The sequence below is a fragment of the Leucoraja erinacea genome, chromosome 14 (assembly GCF_028641065.1).
Source record: "Leucoraja erinacea ecotype New England chromosome 14, Leri_hhj_1, whole genome shotgun sequence".
Classification (NCBI taxonomy): domain Eukaryota; kingdom Metazoa; phylum Chordata; class Chondrichthyes; order Rajiformes; family Rajidae; genus Leucoraja; species Leucoraja erinaceus.
In genome coordinates this window covers 43775754-43790654 of record NC_073390.1, presented here as the reverse complement: position 1 = coordinate 43790654, position 14901 = coordinate 43775754, and the positions used below count along the sequence as shown (strand labels likewise).

At 40.8% G+C, this 14901-nt stretch overlaps 1 protein-coding gene across 3 annotated transcripts in view; it reads left to right on the top strand.

Moving 5' to 3' along the window:
- Window positions 1–14615, top strand: part of LOC129703652 (coiled-coil domain-containing protein 150-like) — a 54781-nt gene extending 40166 nt beyond the window's left edge. For all 3 annotated transcript variants that reach the window (XM_055646275.1, XM_055646274.1, XM_055646276.1), the window contains 6 exons: window positions 232–426; window positions 2382–2450; window positions 5132–5293; window positions 6799–6885; window positions 8383–8556; window positions 13203–14615. In XM_055646275.1, coding sequence (XP_055502250.1) covers window positions 232–426; window positions 2382–2450; window positions 5132–5293; window positions 6799–6885; window positions 8383–8556; window positions 13203–13286 — 771 coding nt within the window. In that variant the 3' untranslated portion in view covers window positions 13287–14615. The remainder of the gene's footprint in view (window positions 1–231; window positions 427–2381; window positions 2451–5131; window positions 5294–6798; window positions 6886–8382; window positions 8557–13202) is intronic.
- The last annotated feature ends 286 nt before the right edge of the window (window positions 14616–14901 follow it).

Sequence of the window (14901 nt, the reverse complement as noted above, 5' to 3'; positions counted from 1 at the left end):
ATAGGAGCAAGTAATTTTGTAATACATTTACCTTTGATATCAGAATATCAAATGGCATGTTTGATCTCAAAAGCAACGACACCCTTTAGAATTTGAAGCCCATGGGATTTTATTCACATTGAGCGAAAAATTAATTTGGGTGTAACACTTCCTTAGACACAATTAAAATATGAACATATTGAATGCAAAATCTATCATTCACATTTACTTCCAACTATTTTCTAATTTCAGCTTAGAAAAGCTCTGGATGAGACCACATCCAGATCTGCAGATCTTTCACGGGCTAATAGAGAATTGCGACTGAAAGTTACTGAATTTGAGAAGAGCATAATGTGTTTGAAGGCAAAGATCAAAGATCAGAAAACACAGCTGAAACACTATCTGGAGTCGAAAAAAACTGCTGCTCAAAATACAGAAAGAATCAAGGTATGTTTCATGATATTTGTTATTATGTGTGAACTTATTTAAAAACACTAGGTTATTGCATTTTGGGGTCTCTCAAAAATATTCTCATTTCAAATAGTAAAGACGTCAGTTCAGAAAACAAAGGCACTTTCTATGGTCAGAAACCTATAATACTTTTCAATGTATTCATATTTTAAAATTTGCAATTGCTGGCAGGGCTGGCCTGCATTGCCCTTCTCTCATTGCCCTGATATGTGGTGGTGGTGGTGGTGATCTATCTTGAACCACTGCAGGTTTCTTGTGAAGATGCACTCACAGTGCTATTGAAAACTCAATCTCCCCATCTCACAGCACCTTCCCACACAACCACAGGAAATGCACTAATTGCCCTATTACCTCTTCTCATCATCCAGGGACAAAAATATTTTTTCAGTTGAAACAGGCTTTAGCGCAGATGGGATTGTGGCAGTAGAACTTTGGAATAAACAGTTCTAAAGAGATGAGAGGATCTTGGCTGCAAATGAGCTCGGGCAAGGGTGAACGTGGGTGATATTGCAGAGGTGGAAATAGTCTTTCTGGAGTGATTAGTTGACTGGTAATTTTAAATTCCTATGGGACATTTGTCTTTGACCTAAAACAGTGGGCAAGGAGTGTGTAGTGTGATCGAAGGTGGGTCTTTTGCTCAATGGTTATTATAGTCCTGAGGAGCCAGGCATTACTTTAGTTTGACACCTTATCTGAAAAACAGCATCTTAGTCAAAACAGTGTTGGTAAACTCCAAAACATCTTGTTTCTCATCCGTTGCTCTCTCTGCCACACACACCATTGCTTATCGTAGAATTTCCACCTTGCTGCTTCACCAAGCAATGGATACAGTACCCATTCGACAAAATATTAGAGTCACATACAGCACAGAAACAGGCCCTTAGGCCTAATTTGTCCATGCGACCAAGATGCCTCGTGTAATACAGTCCCATTTGCCCGCATTTGGCCCATATACCTGTACCTCTAAATCTTATGCTATCGTGTTAGATTTGAGGCTGCTAGCCACTTTATTTTTATATTACCACAGAGACTATACCAAAAGTAATCTGACACATGATCTGTGGGAAGCTTCTCCAATATAAAATGGGGGATCTCCACCAGATCCAACTGCCATTAGACTTAATTGGCTGACAGTTTGTTTGATAAATGCAGAAATGATTTTAATGGATAATCATATATAATGCAACATTCTGATCTTGGATGTTTACTTGAGGGGATGTTTGCTTGTTTACTTGAACTTTTTCTTTTATTCACATCTCCTCAAAAACCCGACGCGGTAACGGTGACATTTTTACATATTCCGGTAAAGATTTACCTCATGATTTCAAAAATCCCCTCATCTGTAAATTTGATTCACCAGCCCTCACCTGTGATGCCGGCCTCCCACCTCTCAATCTCTACCCCCTCCCTCTCCCTCTCTACCCCCCTCCCCCTCCCTCTCCAGCCCCCCCTCTAGCCGCGCCTGCGCAGTTGGGGGTTATGTGTGAGTGGATATGGCGGGGGATGGGGAAAAAGGAGCGAATGAATAATATTAATATAATATCAAGGGGGGGGGGGTTAGTGTGTGTGTGTGGGGGGTGGTTAGCGTGTGACTTTTTTTTACTGTGGATGTCATAATACTTCCTGAATCCTGAGGGTAAGTAAAGTGAATCTATGAATGTGCCACATTGTCACACATTTCCAATTAGTTACTCTATCGATTATGTATTTTGTTTGAGTAAATAAGGTACTGTTTTCATAATGATTATAAGATACAATCAAACTGGAGTGCCCAATGTTCAGATTTGATTGAGTTAACCTGAACTGATTGCTTCATTTTATAATTATTTTATTGTATCATTTTATTATATACTATTATTCAACAATGTTCCCCCAAAAGAAAAAGACTGATTGTCAGTTGCCTATTCTAACAAGCTGTATTTTTTGTTCAGGAGTTTGAAGCTGACTTGAAGCAGATGGAGATAATAAAAGACCAATATCAGAAAAAGAACAATGAGCAGGTACTTAAATATTAGGAGCATTATTTATCTGCATTAAGTTATCATTAATGTCTTATCATTTACTAAACTGTTTCGAATAAATGTGTCTCCTGTCTGTGTGGGTATAAACAAAGAATCAAGAAATGCTCAAAAGAACCTTTAAAGATCCAGCTTCTTAACCTTTTTCTGAACCCCTTTACATATGACTGCAAGAGCTCATCCATTTTTCTACTCATATCTCTGGTATATTAGCAGATGGACCGTGACTGCTAACTGTTTATTTTCCTCCTCCAGAATTTTCTGCACTCACACTGTGACATCCGAACCTTTGGTACCAGGAAGCCAACGTACCATCCTAGAATTACCTCACTGGCAGGCAAAGTTCCTAATATAACAATCATGAATAGAATGATCAAATCTCTTGGACATGAGTGATTGATTAGAGGAACCCAGCAAGGATTTATTAAAGATGACGCATTATTAACCTGACAATAATTGTAGGAACATTCAACAGGTCAGAGAGCAAGGATTTGTGATGTTGATAGACACAAAATGATGGAATAACTCAGCGGGACAGGCAGCATCTCTGGAGAGAAGGAATGGGTGACGTTTTGGGTCGAGACCCTTCTCAGACTGATGTCAGGGGATTGGGCAGCACAGAGATAAAATGTAGTCAGAGTCAGTAAGACTGGTAGGAGAACTGGGAAGGGGAGGGGATGGAGAGAGGGGGAAAGCAAGGGCAACTTGAAGTTAGAGACGCCAATGTTCATGCTGCAAGCTACCCGAACAAAATATGAGGTGCTGTTCCTCCAATTTAAGCTGGGCCTCACTCTGACAATGGAGGAGGCCCAGGACAGAAAGGTCAGTGTGGGAATGGGACAGGGAGTTAAAGTGTTTAGAAAAAGGGATATCATGTAGGTATGGGTGGACCGAGCGGAGGTGTTCAGCGAAACGATCGCCAAGCCTGTGCTTGGTCTTGCCGATATACAGGAGTCCACCCCTGGAACTGCGGATACAGTAGATGAGGTTGGAGGAGGTGCAAGTGAACCTCTGCCTCACCTGAAAAGACTGTTGGGGTCCTTGGACGGAGTAGAAGGGGGAGGTATAGGGACAGGTGTTGCATTATGGCAGCCGCTGCCTACAGTCTCTGTTTTTCCATCTTTTTTTTATTTTTAGTCTGTTTAAAAGTATGTTTTGGAGGATTTTTAAAGTATTTTTATGTGGGGGAGGTGGGTAGGGTAAGGGGGAAACCGTTTCCCAGTCACTTCCTGGCGAGGATGCGATAATTCTCCGAGTCGCGTCCTCGCCCCCCCCCCCCCCTCCTCGCGGCCTACCAACTGGATTGGCGCAGCCTTTCCTGCCGGAGACCGGACCAGAGCATCAGCGGCGGCGCAGCACTAGATTCACCGCGGAGCAAGCAATGCCTTACCTGAATCGCCGTTTGACGCTCCAGAGTGTTGGGCCTGCTGCTTCAACATCGTGGAGCTGTGGTTTGAGCAGCTCCCAGCCGCGGGCGGCGCTGACTTCAACATTGCGGAGTCCTGGGATCCCTTTGCCGTGGGCCGCCAGCGTGAATCTCCGCCCAGCTCGACCTGTGGACTTCGGGAGCCGCGGTCTCCGGTAAGAAGTGGCCGATTCGGAAGACCAAGCCGCTGAAGGTGTTCTTCCCTTTGACGTCGGAGTTCCCTCATCTCGGCGAGCGGGCCTGAACATCGGGCCACCGTTGAGATGACTACGGGGGGCTTGGAAGGCTCCGACCACAGGTGAACTTCAAAGAACATCAAAGAGGAGGATGACAACTTTGGTGCCTTCCCACAGTGAGAAACTTTGATTCCGCTATGTGGGGATGTTTATGTTAAAGACTCGTGTTCTGTGTTTTTTTTTTTTATTCGTATGGCTGTATGGTGACCCCAAATTTCACTGTACCAATTGGTGCATGTGACAATAAATGTCTCTTGAATCTTTTGCTGTTGCAAGGGAAAGTACCTGGGGAGTGTGTGGTTTGGGAGGGAAGGGATGAGTTGACCAGGGAGTTGTGGAGGGAATGGTCTCTGTGAAAGCTGAAAGGGGTGGAGATGGGAAGATGTGGTTCGTAGTGGGATCCTGTTGGAGATGGCGAAAATGGCGGATTATGTGCTGTATGCGACGGCTGATAGGGTGGAAGGTGAGGACAAGGGGGACTCTGTCTTTTTTTTGAATGGGGGAGGAGAATCAAGAAACCCTAGTGAGAGCCTCATCTTTGATGGAAGAGGGCAACCCCCGTTCCCTCAAGAATGAGAACATCTCCGATGACCTGGTATGGAACACCTCACCCTGGGTGCAGATGTGGCTTGGACGGAGGAATTGGAAGTGGGGGATAGAGTTGTTACAGGAAACAGGGTGGGAAGAAGTGTAGTCTAGATAGCTACGGAAGTCAGTGGGCTTGTAATAGATGTTTGTAATAGATTTGTGATGTGGACATTGGATTCAAAGGCAGATATATTGTTCATATGTACGCTCTGTCCTAGATATTGTCAAGCTGCTTGGGTTCTTTTGGAGTTGCTCACAAGCAGGAAAGGGTTGATTGTTCCACCACAACTCCCCATTTCAGCCTTGTATATGATAGATAATCTTCACATTTTTTCAGTTTTCCTGACTGAATATTTTTACAATTCTGTCCGTCTTTTACATTCTGTTTTACTGTGGGTATTTTTCTCCTGCAGTCTCAAATGATTTCAACGTTTAGGAAAGAGATGCAGATGTTGCAAGAGGAACTTCAGAATGTGGCAAAAAGTCAAAATGAAGCATCATCACTCTACAGACAACAAGAAATTCAGCTAAAGAAAGAATGTAAGCTCAGTCTGGAGCTGAGGAATAAATGTCAGGTGGGTGTCTCTTTTTTCCAAATTTTTATTTAAAAAATACTCTTGTAGCATGAAATAGTTTGGTCAAATTCAGTATTTGAACTGATATATTACTACATTTCTACAATGAGTAACTTGAAGATGAAAGTAAATTGGGTAGGATGTGTTTGGGAAGATTCAGTTGAGTATCATTCAGAGCAAATTTCAGCAGCCCACAGTCTCTTAATTCTTAAGGGGTTGGACAGGCTAGATGCAGGAAGATTGTTCCCGATGTTGGGGAAGTCCAGAACAAGGGGTCACAGTTTAAGGATAAGGGGGAAATCTTTTAGGACCGAGATGAGGAAAACATTTTTCATACAGAGAGTGGTGAATCTCTGGAATTCTCTGCCACAGAAGGTAGTTGAGACCAGTTCATTGGCTATATTTAAGAGGGAGTTAGATGTGGCCCTTGTGGCTAAAGGGATTAGGGGGTATGGAGAGAAGGCAGGTACAGGATACTGAGTTGGTTGATCAGCCACGATCATATTGAATGGCGGTGCAGGCTCGAAGGGCCGAATGACCTGCTCCTGCACCTATTTTCTATGTTTCTCATTTGTACACTATTTGCAATTTTGGTGAAAAGGAGTGGCCACTTCTTGGTGCCCACGGAAAGTATGACATAATTTCCATGCAGGCCTCTGGATCGATGACTCAGCACTTTCATGAAGTCAAGGCAAAGCTAGTGCAAACTGGAGATCTTGGAGCAACAATGCAAGTCAGACTACATCAATCTGTACCAAATGGAGAATTGCCTTGCTAGAGACTGCTTGCAGAAACGATTTACCAACATTATCTTGTATATTTTTGTGAGAAACTATCATGAGGTTAGAAATAATATATTTCTGGCCCCACAATACCTTCCTATTAGTGTTGCACTTTCAGTTGAGCCATTTGTGAACTACCAGGTTCAGTGAGATATTCAGTTGACATTAATTGAGCTAGTAATCTAAGGAGTCTTAAAGCTGAAAACTGCTTGGTTAAGATTCTGTCGTTAATGTTTTGAGCTCAAAGTTAAATACTTCCTGCCATGTCTTTCTGATTCTGCAGTGACCTTATATGAGCTAGTTTAGAAAAGTATCAACAGGTTTTCTGATTTTTCTACATATGGCTCTATTTATTAATCTCATAACTAGATTAATTAATTAAATTGAATCTGAGATGAATAACAAGTTCCTTATAATCGATGCTACAATTTGATTGCAAAATATTGTCAAATACATGAGATCTTTCAGATCTTTAATGCCGAAAGGCTGAAATAATAATTTCGACCCAAAATGTCACCTATCTATGTTCTCCAGAGATGATGCCCAATCCGCTGAGTTAATTAATCACTTTATGTCCTTTTGTTTAAACCAGCATTTGCAGTTCCTTGTTTCTACAATAATCTCACCAATTCTGGTTCAAGAGATTAGCATTGGCATGCTTTTGCTAAATTATTTTACATAGGACAATTACAAGAACCCCAAAATATTTATTTTTGTTTCTAGGGTCTTGAGGAGAAGGTAAAACATCTACAAAATTGCACAGAGGAAACTGAGCACAAGCTAAAGGAAGCAAGTTTGGAATCACAACAGGTGGGAGGATGTGAACTGTGACATAGTTTGTTTTTGTATTGTTCGTGTTCTACAAAACCATCTCGTCAACCTAATTAACATTGTTTTATAGTTTTGCAAATGAACCTAAGGCCTGGAATCAGCATATGAATCTGAACTACTGCAGGAGAGTGCCGAATCCCTGCCAAGTGCTAAAGGATTCCCTTTACATGTGTATGGAAATCCCAAGACGGCTCAGGTTCACAGAGTACTCCTGGTGAATGTTAATGGTTTCACAATTATCACCACTGTAACATGTTGGCCATGGTTTCTCTCTTTTATCAAGTTGCATTCAAAATCAGAATGTTTAACCCTGTATGTTCGGTGTTGCAATAAGATTTCCGAGTGATATTACTGATTTGTCTAAACCTTAACCAATATTTAATATGTAAAAACATTTTATATTACTCAAATTGGAATTCTCTTTAAGTGACAGCTTAATCAATAAATCCTGGAACTAAGGAGATTCGATTTTGAATGTGAGTGGAAGCCTTAACAATTGGAGACAGCAAAATAGAATATTTATTTACAAACACTAAAACCTATTCCCAGCACATTGAAGGCCTTTTTTTACATGACTATCAAAGATTACTTTTATATTTAGCTTTCCTATTTTTCAGTAGCTCTTTTGGTTCAAAAAACTTTAATTTTTCCAAATATTAAACATATAAATGTAAATTGCTTAACCATTTCTATTGCTGAGTAACATTGATTACAGACTGTTGTACTAAAGACAACTCTTAAATCAAGCTTTAATTACATTAATACATATTCTACATTAATAACATATTCTATTTTACCAAATGTTTTTATATTCATTTATGGGACATGGACAACACTACTTAGGGTAGCATATCTTGATCATCTCTAATTGTCATTGGGAAAGTGTAGTGAGTTGCTTTCATGAACCATTTGAATCCTTCTGATAGCCCAGGATTTAGATCCAGCAACCTTGAAGAAATGTCAATTTATTTCCAAGTTAATAGACAATAGGTGCAGGAGTAGGCCATTCAGCCCTTCGAGCCAGCACCACCATTCAATGTGATCATGGCTGATCATCCCCAATCAGTACCCCGTTCCTGCCTTCTCCCCCATATCCCCTGACTCCACTATTTTTTAGAGCACTATCTCGCTCTCTCTTAAAAGCATCCAGAGAACCTGCCTCCACGCCCTCTGAGGCAGAGAATTCCACAGACTCACAACACTCTGTGAGGAAAAAGTGTTTCCTCGTCTCCGTTCTAAATGGCTTACTCCTTATTCTTAAAATGGTACATGACTTAATGATATTCCCTTTCATTATCTAATGGCCATGGCTTTTGGAGGTGCTTAGATAAGCTCACATGAGTAACAAGAGTGCACAATGGTACAAAGCAACGATGGTACACTGTTGGGCATGCAATGAGTCTTTAGATGTGCACCTGCATGAAGCTATGTCCTTATTGTGTAGTGATATTTGACACAGTGTTGTGATATTTTCAGATCAGTGCTAATTTGGAGGAAGCACATAAATGGTTCAAGTCCAAGTTTGACAGACTCCAAACAGAACTGATAAAAACGCGTGGAATAGATACATCAAAAGAACAATTGTGCAATGGTGAAAATTTCAAGAAGACGAGCAGGGAAATATGTTTGAGCTCAAGACAAAAGTCAAAGGTTAGTCTCACCTTTATAAGTTTTTCCATTAGTTTTGAGTTAAACTTCAGAGATGAGAGAAACAATTATAATTTGTGGATGAATATCAATTACAGTTTAAAATGACAGAAAATGTAGTTCCAATGCAATAAGTACAATGTTTGCCTAAATTATTTATCAATAATTGTGGCCTGTTCCCACCCTGTAACTCTAAACTAACAAACCACTATGCGTAGAGATATATAGGTGATGAGCACATTAGGTTTAATAACACATTACATCTAGTAGAAAGGAGAAATCCTTCACAAGCATGATAGCCTGTTCTGCAGAGGGTGACGGCTGTTCTGTTGAGTGCAGATTCTCTTCCTTCCGGCTGTGTTGATCTCTCCATCTTCATTGTTTTATTCAGTTTGCTTCTGATCTTATATGAAAGGTCTCCTGGGCTATCCCATCTCTTTGCATTTCAATAACAGATTCTCAAGTAATATAGAGCCTGTTTCTTCTTTTTTTAGATTAAGGTGTTCCTTATCATTACTGTTGCCTCTCCAGCAATTTGAACAACCCTTTAATGAAATACTCTCACATTGTGATACAACATATTTTTCTTGAGTTTCTCCTTACCATCCTGAATGCTTTTCCACTTTGAGCAGTCACGGGTCAGGGACTCCCAAGAGTTGGTGAGGATATTGTATTTTTTAAAGGTGGCTCTGAGAGCCAAATATCGTTTGCTAAGAACATCCTTGAATCTTTTCCTTTGCCCCCTCTGAGAGACTCTGCCTATGGCAAGGGCTTAAAATTAAAATAGTCTGTCTGTTTTCGACTGTCCAAAGGGGATGACTGAGTGCAATTAGAAAGTCAATGGTGGCGATATTGACCTCTGCTGGATTTGATACCGTGAGCTTCTAACAGGACATTGCCCAACTGGCCTAGGGCTGTGTTGTTGCACAGAAAGTGTTGGCAAATTTTGTCATAAATGTCAACATTTGCCTTGAAGTGGCTCTTGAGATATAGAAAGTAGTCTACATTTTCCAGGGTGTCATGGTATACCTTTGCCATTATGGGTCTCACAAGCCTTTTTAATAAACATTCCAATTATTCCTGCTGCTTTCAAAAGTGCTGGCGAAACTCAACGGGTGCAGCAGCATCTATGGAGCGAAGGAAATAGGCAACGTTTCGGGCCGGAACCCTTCTTCAGACTGATATAGGGTGGGGGGGGGCGGGGAGAAGAAAGGAAAAAGTAAGAGGAGGACCAGAGGGCTGAGGGAGAGCTGAAAAGGGGAGGAGACAGCAAGGGCTACTGGAAATTGCTGCTAGGGTGAAAACTAGCGGCATGAACATTGACTTCTCCAATTTCCGGTAGCCCTTGCTGTCTCCTCCCCTTCTCAGCTCTTCCATAGCCCTCGGGCTCCTCCTCTTCCTTTCCCATTTCTTCTCCCCGCCCCCCACCCTACATCAGTCTGAAGATGGGTTTTGGCCCAAAAAGTTGCCTATTTCCTCCGCTCCATAGATGCTGCTGCACCCGCTGAGTTTCTCCAGCACTTTTGTCTACCTTCGATTTTCCAGCATCTACAGTTCCTTCTTAAACGCTTTCAAAAGTAACATTTGCATTCCTAAAGTGTCTCATGATATGTCAAATGTTTAAGAAGGAACTACAGATGCTGCAGAAATCGAAGGTAGATAAAAATGCTGGAGAAACTCAGTGGATGAGCCAGCATCTATGGAGCGAAGGTCCACCGCATGGACCGTATGCAGGCATCTGGGAAAGGGAGAGGAGGGTGCTCAGACGTGGTGCTCAGACGTTGCAGTCCTATCCAACTCGTGTTCTCCACACCTCGAACATCTGGCAGTTTAGTGTACTTACTCCATACTCATGACTGCATAGCCGGTCATAGTGCGAACTCCATCATCAAGTTCGCTGACGACACCACTGTTGTGGTAAGTATCACTGATGCAGATGAATCAGAGTATAGAAGTGAGATCGATCTTTTGACCAAATGGTGCCAGCACAATAACCTGGAAAACCAAGGAATTGATTGTGGATTTTGGAAGGGGTAGGATGGGGACCCATAGTCCCGTTCATATCAACGGGTCGATGGTGGAGAGGGTCAAGAGCTTCAAATTCCTGGGCGTGCATATCTCTGAAGATCTCTCCTGGTCAGAGAACACTGATGCAATTATAAAGAAAGCACATCAACGTCCTCTCGAATTTCGACAGGTGCACAGTAGAAAGCATGCTGACCGGTTGCATCGTGGCTTGGTTTGGCAACTTGAGCGCCCAGGAGCGGAAAAAACTGCAAAAAGTTGTAAGCACTACGAAGTCCATCATCGCTCTGACTTCCCTACCATCGAGGGGATCTATCGCAGTCGCTGCCTCAAAAAGACTGCCAGCATCATCAAGGATCCACACCATTCTGGCCATTCATTCATCTTCCCGCTGCCTTCAGGTAGAAGGTACAGGAGCCCGAAATCTGCAACATCCAGGTTCAGGAATAGCTGCTTCCCCACAGCCATCAGGCTATTAAACTCAACTCAATCAAAACTCTGAACATTAATAGCCCATTGTACTTTATCTGATTATTTATGTGTATATATCACCAAAGCAATATTCCGCCTCTCCACCAATTCCAATATTGCTCACCAGTGGGGGGGGGCTGTCTGTTGCGCTAGTATGGATGTTTCGGGCCGAATGTACTGGTTTCCAGAGGGCTAGTATACACATTGTGGGGCAAATGGATTATTGGGCTGGAATCCAACTGTTGCAATGATTTTAAAAGCCAAGCCAAGGCAAACAATTGGGCTACAGCCATCTGACAACCAAAATTCATTTTGTGAACACAAACTTGTCAAAAAGGCGAGGCAAACAATTGGGCTGCAGCCACCCGACAACCAAAATTCATTTTGTGAACACAAACTTTTTAAAAAGGCGAGGCAAACAATTGGGCTGCAGCCACTTTTCAGCCGCATCGAGGGGACTCACCGTGGAGTAGGCGTGCGTTCAGTGTTATTCGCAGCTCAGTGAGCCGTAACCCTCTCGCTTCCTGGGCCTGGCAGAGACTGAGTGAGGCACTAAACTTCCGGGTTTTATAGTCCCTCCCACTGCCGCCAGCGGGGGCAGCAGAGAGAATGGGGAATTTTTTGAAAACATTAATATCCCTCTGATTTTTCATCGATGGGAAAAATTCTCTGGTCCCGGAAGGCGGAGGGGGGCTCTGAGCAAGGTGGCCAAAGATGACGGCCGTTGGTGGCGGCGTTCTCTCGGAAATCGCAGCACAGTGGGCCAAAAGCGGTCAAGATCAGACTTTTAGTAATATAGATTCAATAGTATATGGTCACACTGATCCGTTTTGTATTTATTTATGCCTTCTATATTCTGTTGTGCTGAAGCAAAGCAAGAATTTCATTGTCCTATCTAGGACACATGACAATAAACTCTCTTGAATCTTGAATCTTGGAAAAGGTGACGTTTCAGGTCGAGACCCTTCTTCAGACTCAAGAAGGATCTCGACTCGAAACGTCACATATTCCTTCGCTCCATAGTTGCTGCCTCACCCACTGAGTTTCTCCAGCAATTTTTATTTACCTTCATGATATGTCAAAATACTTTTCCAAGTACTTTTGAAAAATTATCACTATTTGAAGCAGGGCAGCCAATTTACATAGAGTGATGTTCTACAAATAACGATGTGTAGAACATTACCAGTTCATTTTGGGGGGGGGGGGGGTCATTTCAGTAGCGAGCTAAATATTATCCAGGATACTGGAAGCAATCCCCCATCAGAAGAAGAGTTGCACAATTATTGACGTTAGAAAGCCAAGATGCATATGAACTATTCATAGAAATAAGATCTAATTAATACTTGAACTGTGCATTAACCAGAAGAAAGGTTTTCTCATATTTAAATTTCCATCTTTCAGAACATTACACAAGATGTGTACTTCAGTTCACTTTATTTTCTTCATCAACGCCTAACTTCTTGATTCTGTATCATCCTTTGGGCCAAGTTTAACACTGCACTTCAAAAGGAAGAAAAGGCTACATTTTCTAAAGGGCAGGGAGATTTCAACAGTTTCCAAGTCAATCCAATGTCAATCGTTGGAAAACTAAACAGGAATTCAAATATGTCTCCAGAAAAATATCAATCTGATTTCCTAAGGTGATCAAACTGATGAAAGAAGCCAAATGAAAAGCTGTCTGAGCAGTTTATATCTTCATGAACATATAACCGCGAAGATGTCACAATGCCTGCCTTTATTTTGACAGTGAATTGGATGAAGAACAGCTTGAAGCAGCAGTGAAAAAAAGATTTAGAATCTATTTATATATTGTCAGGTCTCTTTTCCTTGACTCTATCATAACATCATGATTGATTAGCATATTGCATGGTTTATTTCAAAATGCAGAAAACTGCAGACAAAAATGCCAGAAATACTTAACCGTCAGGCAGTGTGGAAGGAACCAGACAACTGTTCAAGAGTCAACAGTTTTTCATTCTCTTATATCCCAAAGCAGTCGTGTTTTGCTTTGTGACTGACACCTTTTTAGTACAGACTATAGCGACTTTTACAACCTCTCCATTCCAGCAACAATATTAAAACTCAAAGGTACATCAGGAATGTCTTGAAGTAGTCTTGTACACTTAAAATATGTTTCTGCTTATTTTAAAAAGGCTATCGCTTGTCCAGCAGATGCCAGGCAGGTCATGCGGCACAGGAAATCCTCCACCTCTCCAGAACGAGACGATTTGACCTGACTTTATGAAATACTATGTTCGGAATTTCAACCTCTTCCTACAAGGAGGTGCACCAGAGCTCTTCAAAATTAGCATACAAGTACAGATTGCCAATAACACTGGATCATTTTTCAGTAGGTCGTATTTTTAGCAGCACCACATAAACAATGCATACCAGGATAATCAACAACAACTGATTGCTCAAACGGACTACAATGTTATTATTATTGTTAACCCTGATATGTTGATAGCCTACGACAGCCAGATAGGGTCATTGGATCCTTTTCTATGACCATGCAGTATAAACCTGGCACATCGGGTGATAACAGTGAGCCATCATCTCAAACTGACTGCACCTCCTCAAGCATGTAGCATAGCTGACTTTATAGAATGGTTCTCTTCTCACAAGAGACTCAAAATCCTTGACTTCAGCAGCCACAACAAAAAGTTATCCATCAATTTATAGTGCTGTGTCTCTTCAGATGTATGCCAGCACTTAAATTTCTCTTTCCCTTCATTTTAATGTATTGTCCCATTGATTTTGAAAAACTGTTAATGGGTTAAGATGCCTTCTAAACGATTACTACGGTGCATATTAGTTTTTATGCAGCCACTTTGCCTTTTATTGTTACTTCAAATGTTGCTTAATGTAGTCTTTTCACCGATTAGTGGTCTACTATTTATCCAAGTCCCTACTCACAAATGAAGTTGTACCAACTCAAAAACCAAGAAAACAATTGGATATAAGTTGCACACTTTCATTTTAGGTGGTCTAAAAATGTAAATTGCTATTCAGGTAGTAATAAAATGAAAAATGGAGAATGTAGCTTTTGATTGTTACTGTATTTCATCAGCAAATTTTTGAAGAACTGTTGTGTGTGGAGTGTGTTCGCAGAACAGGCAATTTCAATCAAAATTGTGCATTGACTTTTTTAAATTATATATAATACTTAATATTACATTTGTCAGTGAGAATGTATTACAGATTAATTTATTTGAAAGTCATTATTTAAAATAGTGTAAAATATCAAATATTCACAATCTATTTACAGATCAAACCCCCTTTTCAGTTAGATGAAATCATAGTATTTTCTCCCAATTTAGCTGAAGTATTTGAATTTCTGGCAGATAGTTATACAAATGTGTAATGTTGTACTAGTGGTGTTGCTGCATCAATCTAGTAAATTGTCATGTTGTTCCAGTCCATATGTCATATATCTCATTTTGTTTGTTAAAGCATAAATGATAAATATTTTTTAAATGTAAATTCAATGTAGAGTAAATCATGATTTTTTTATATACATTTTATAAAAACACTGGATTCATTAAAATGTCATTGTCTTAATTTGATGACTAACATTTCTGTGAATTATTGAGTTAACTTGCAATGAAACAATTCTTGGCTATAATTTATTGAATTAAATTTATATTTAAGCATCTTTACAATATAGATGTGAAATGATTAATGTGGAAAAATCTTCAATAAATAGTCACAAGTGATTAATATATATTTCAATTAGTAATTGAGTGAACTACTCTGCTCCTTCAGGATTGTTTTCAAGAATACCTCAAAATTTAAGCATGTGCTGTCTCTTGTGCCTCTGTCTAGGTGAATGTAAATGGCAGCTTGATGGTT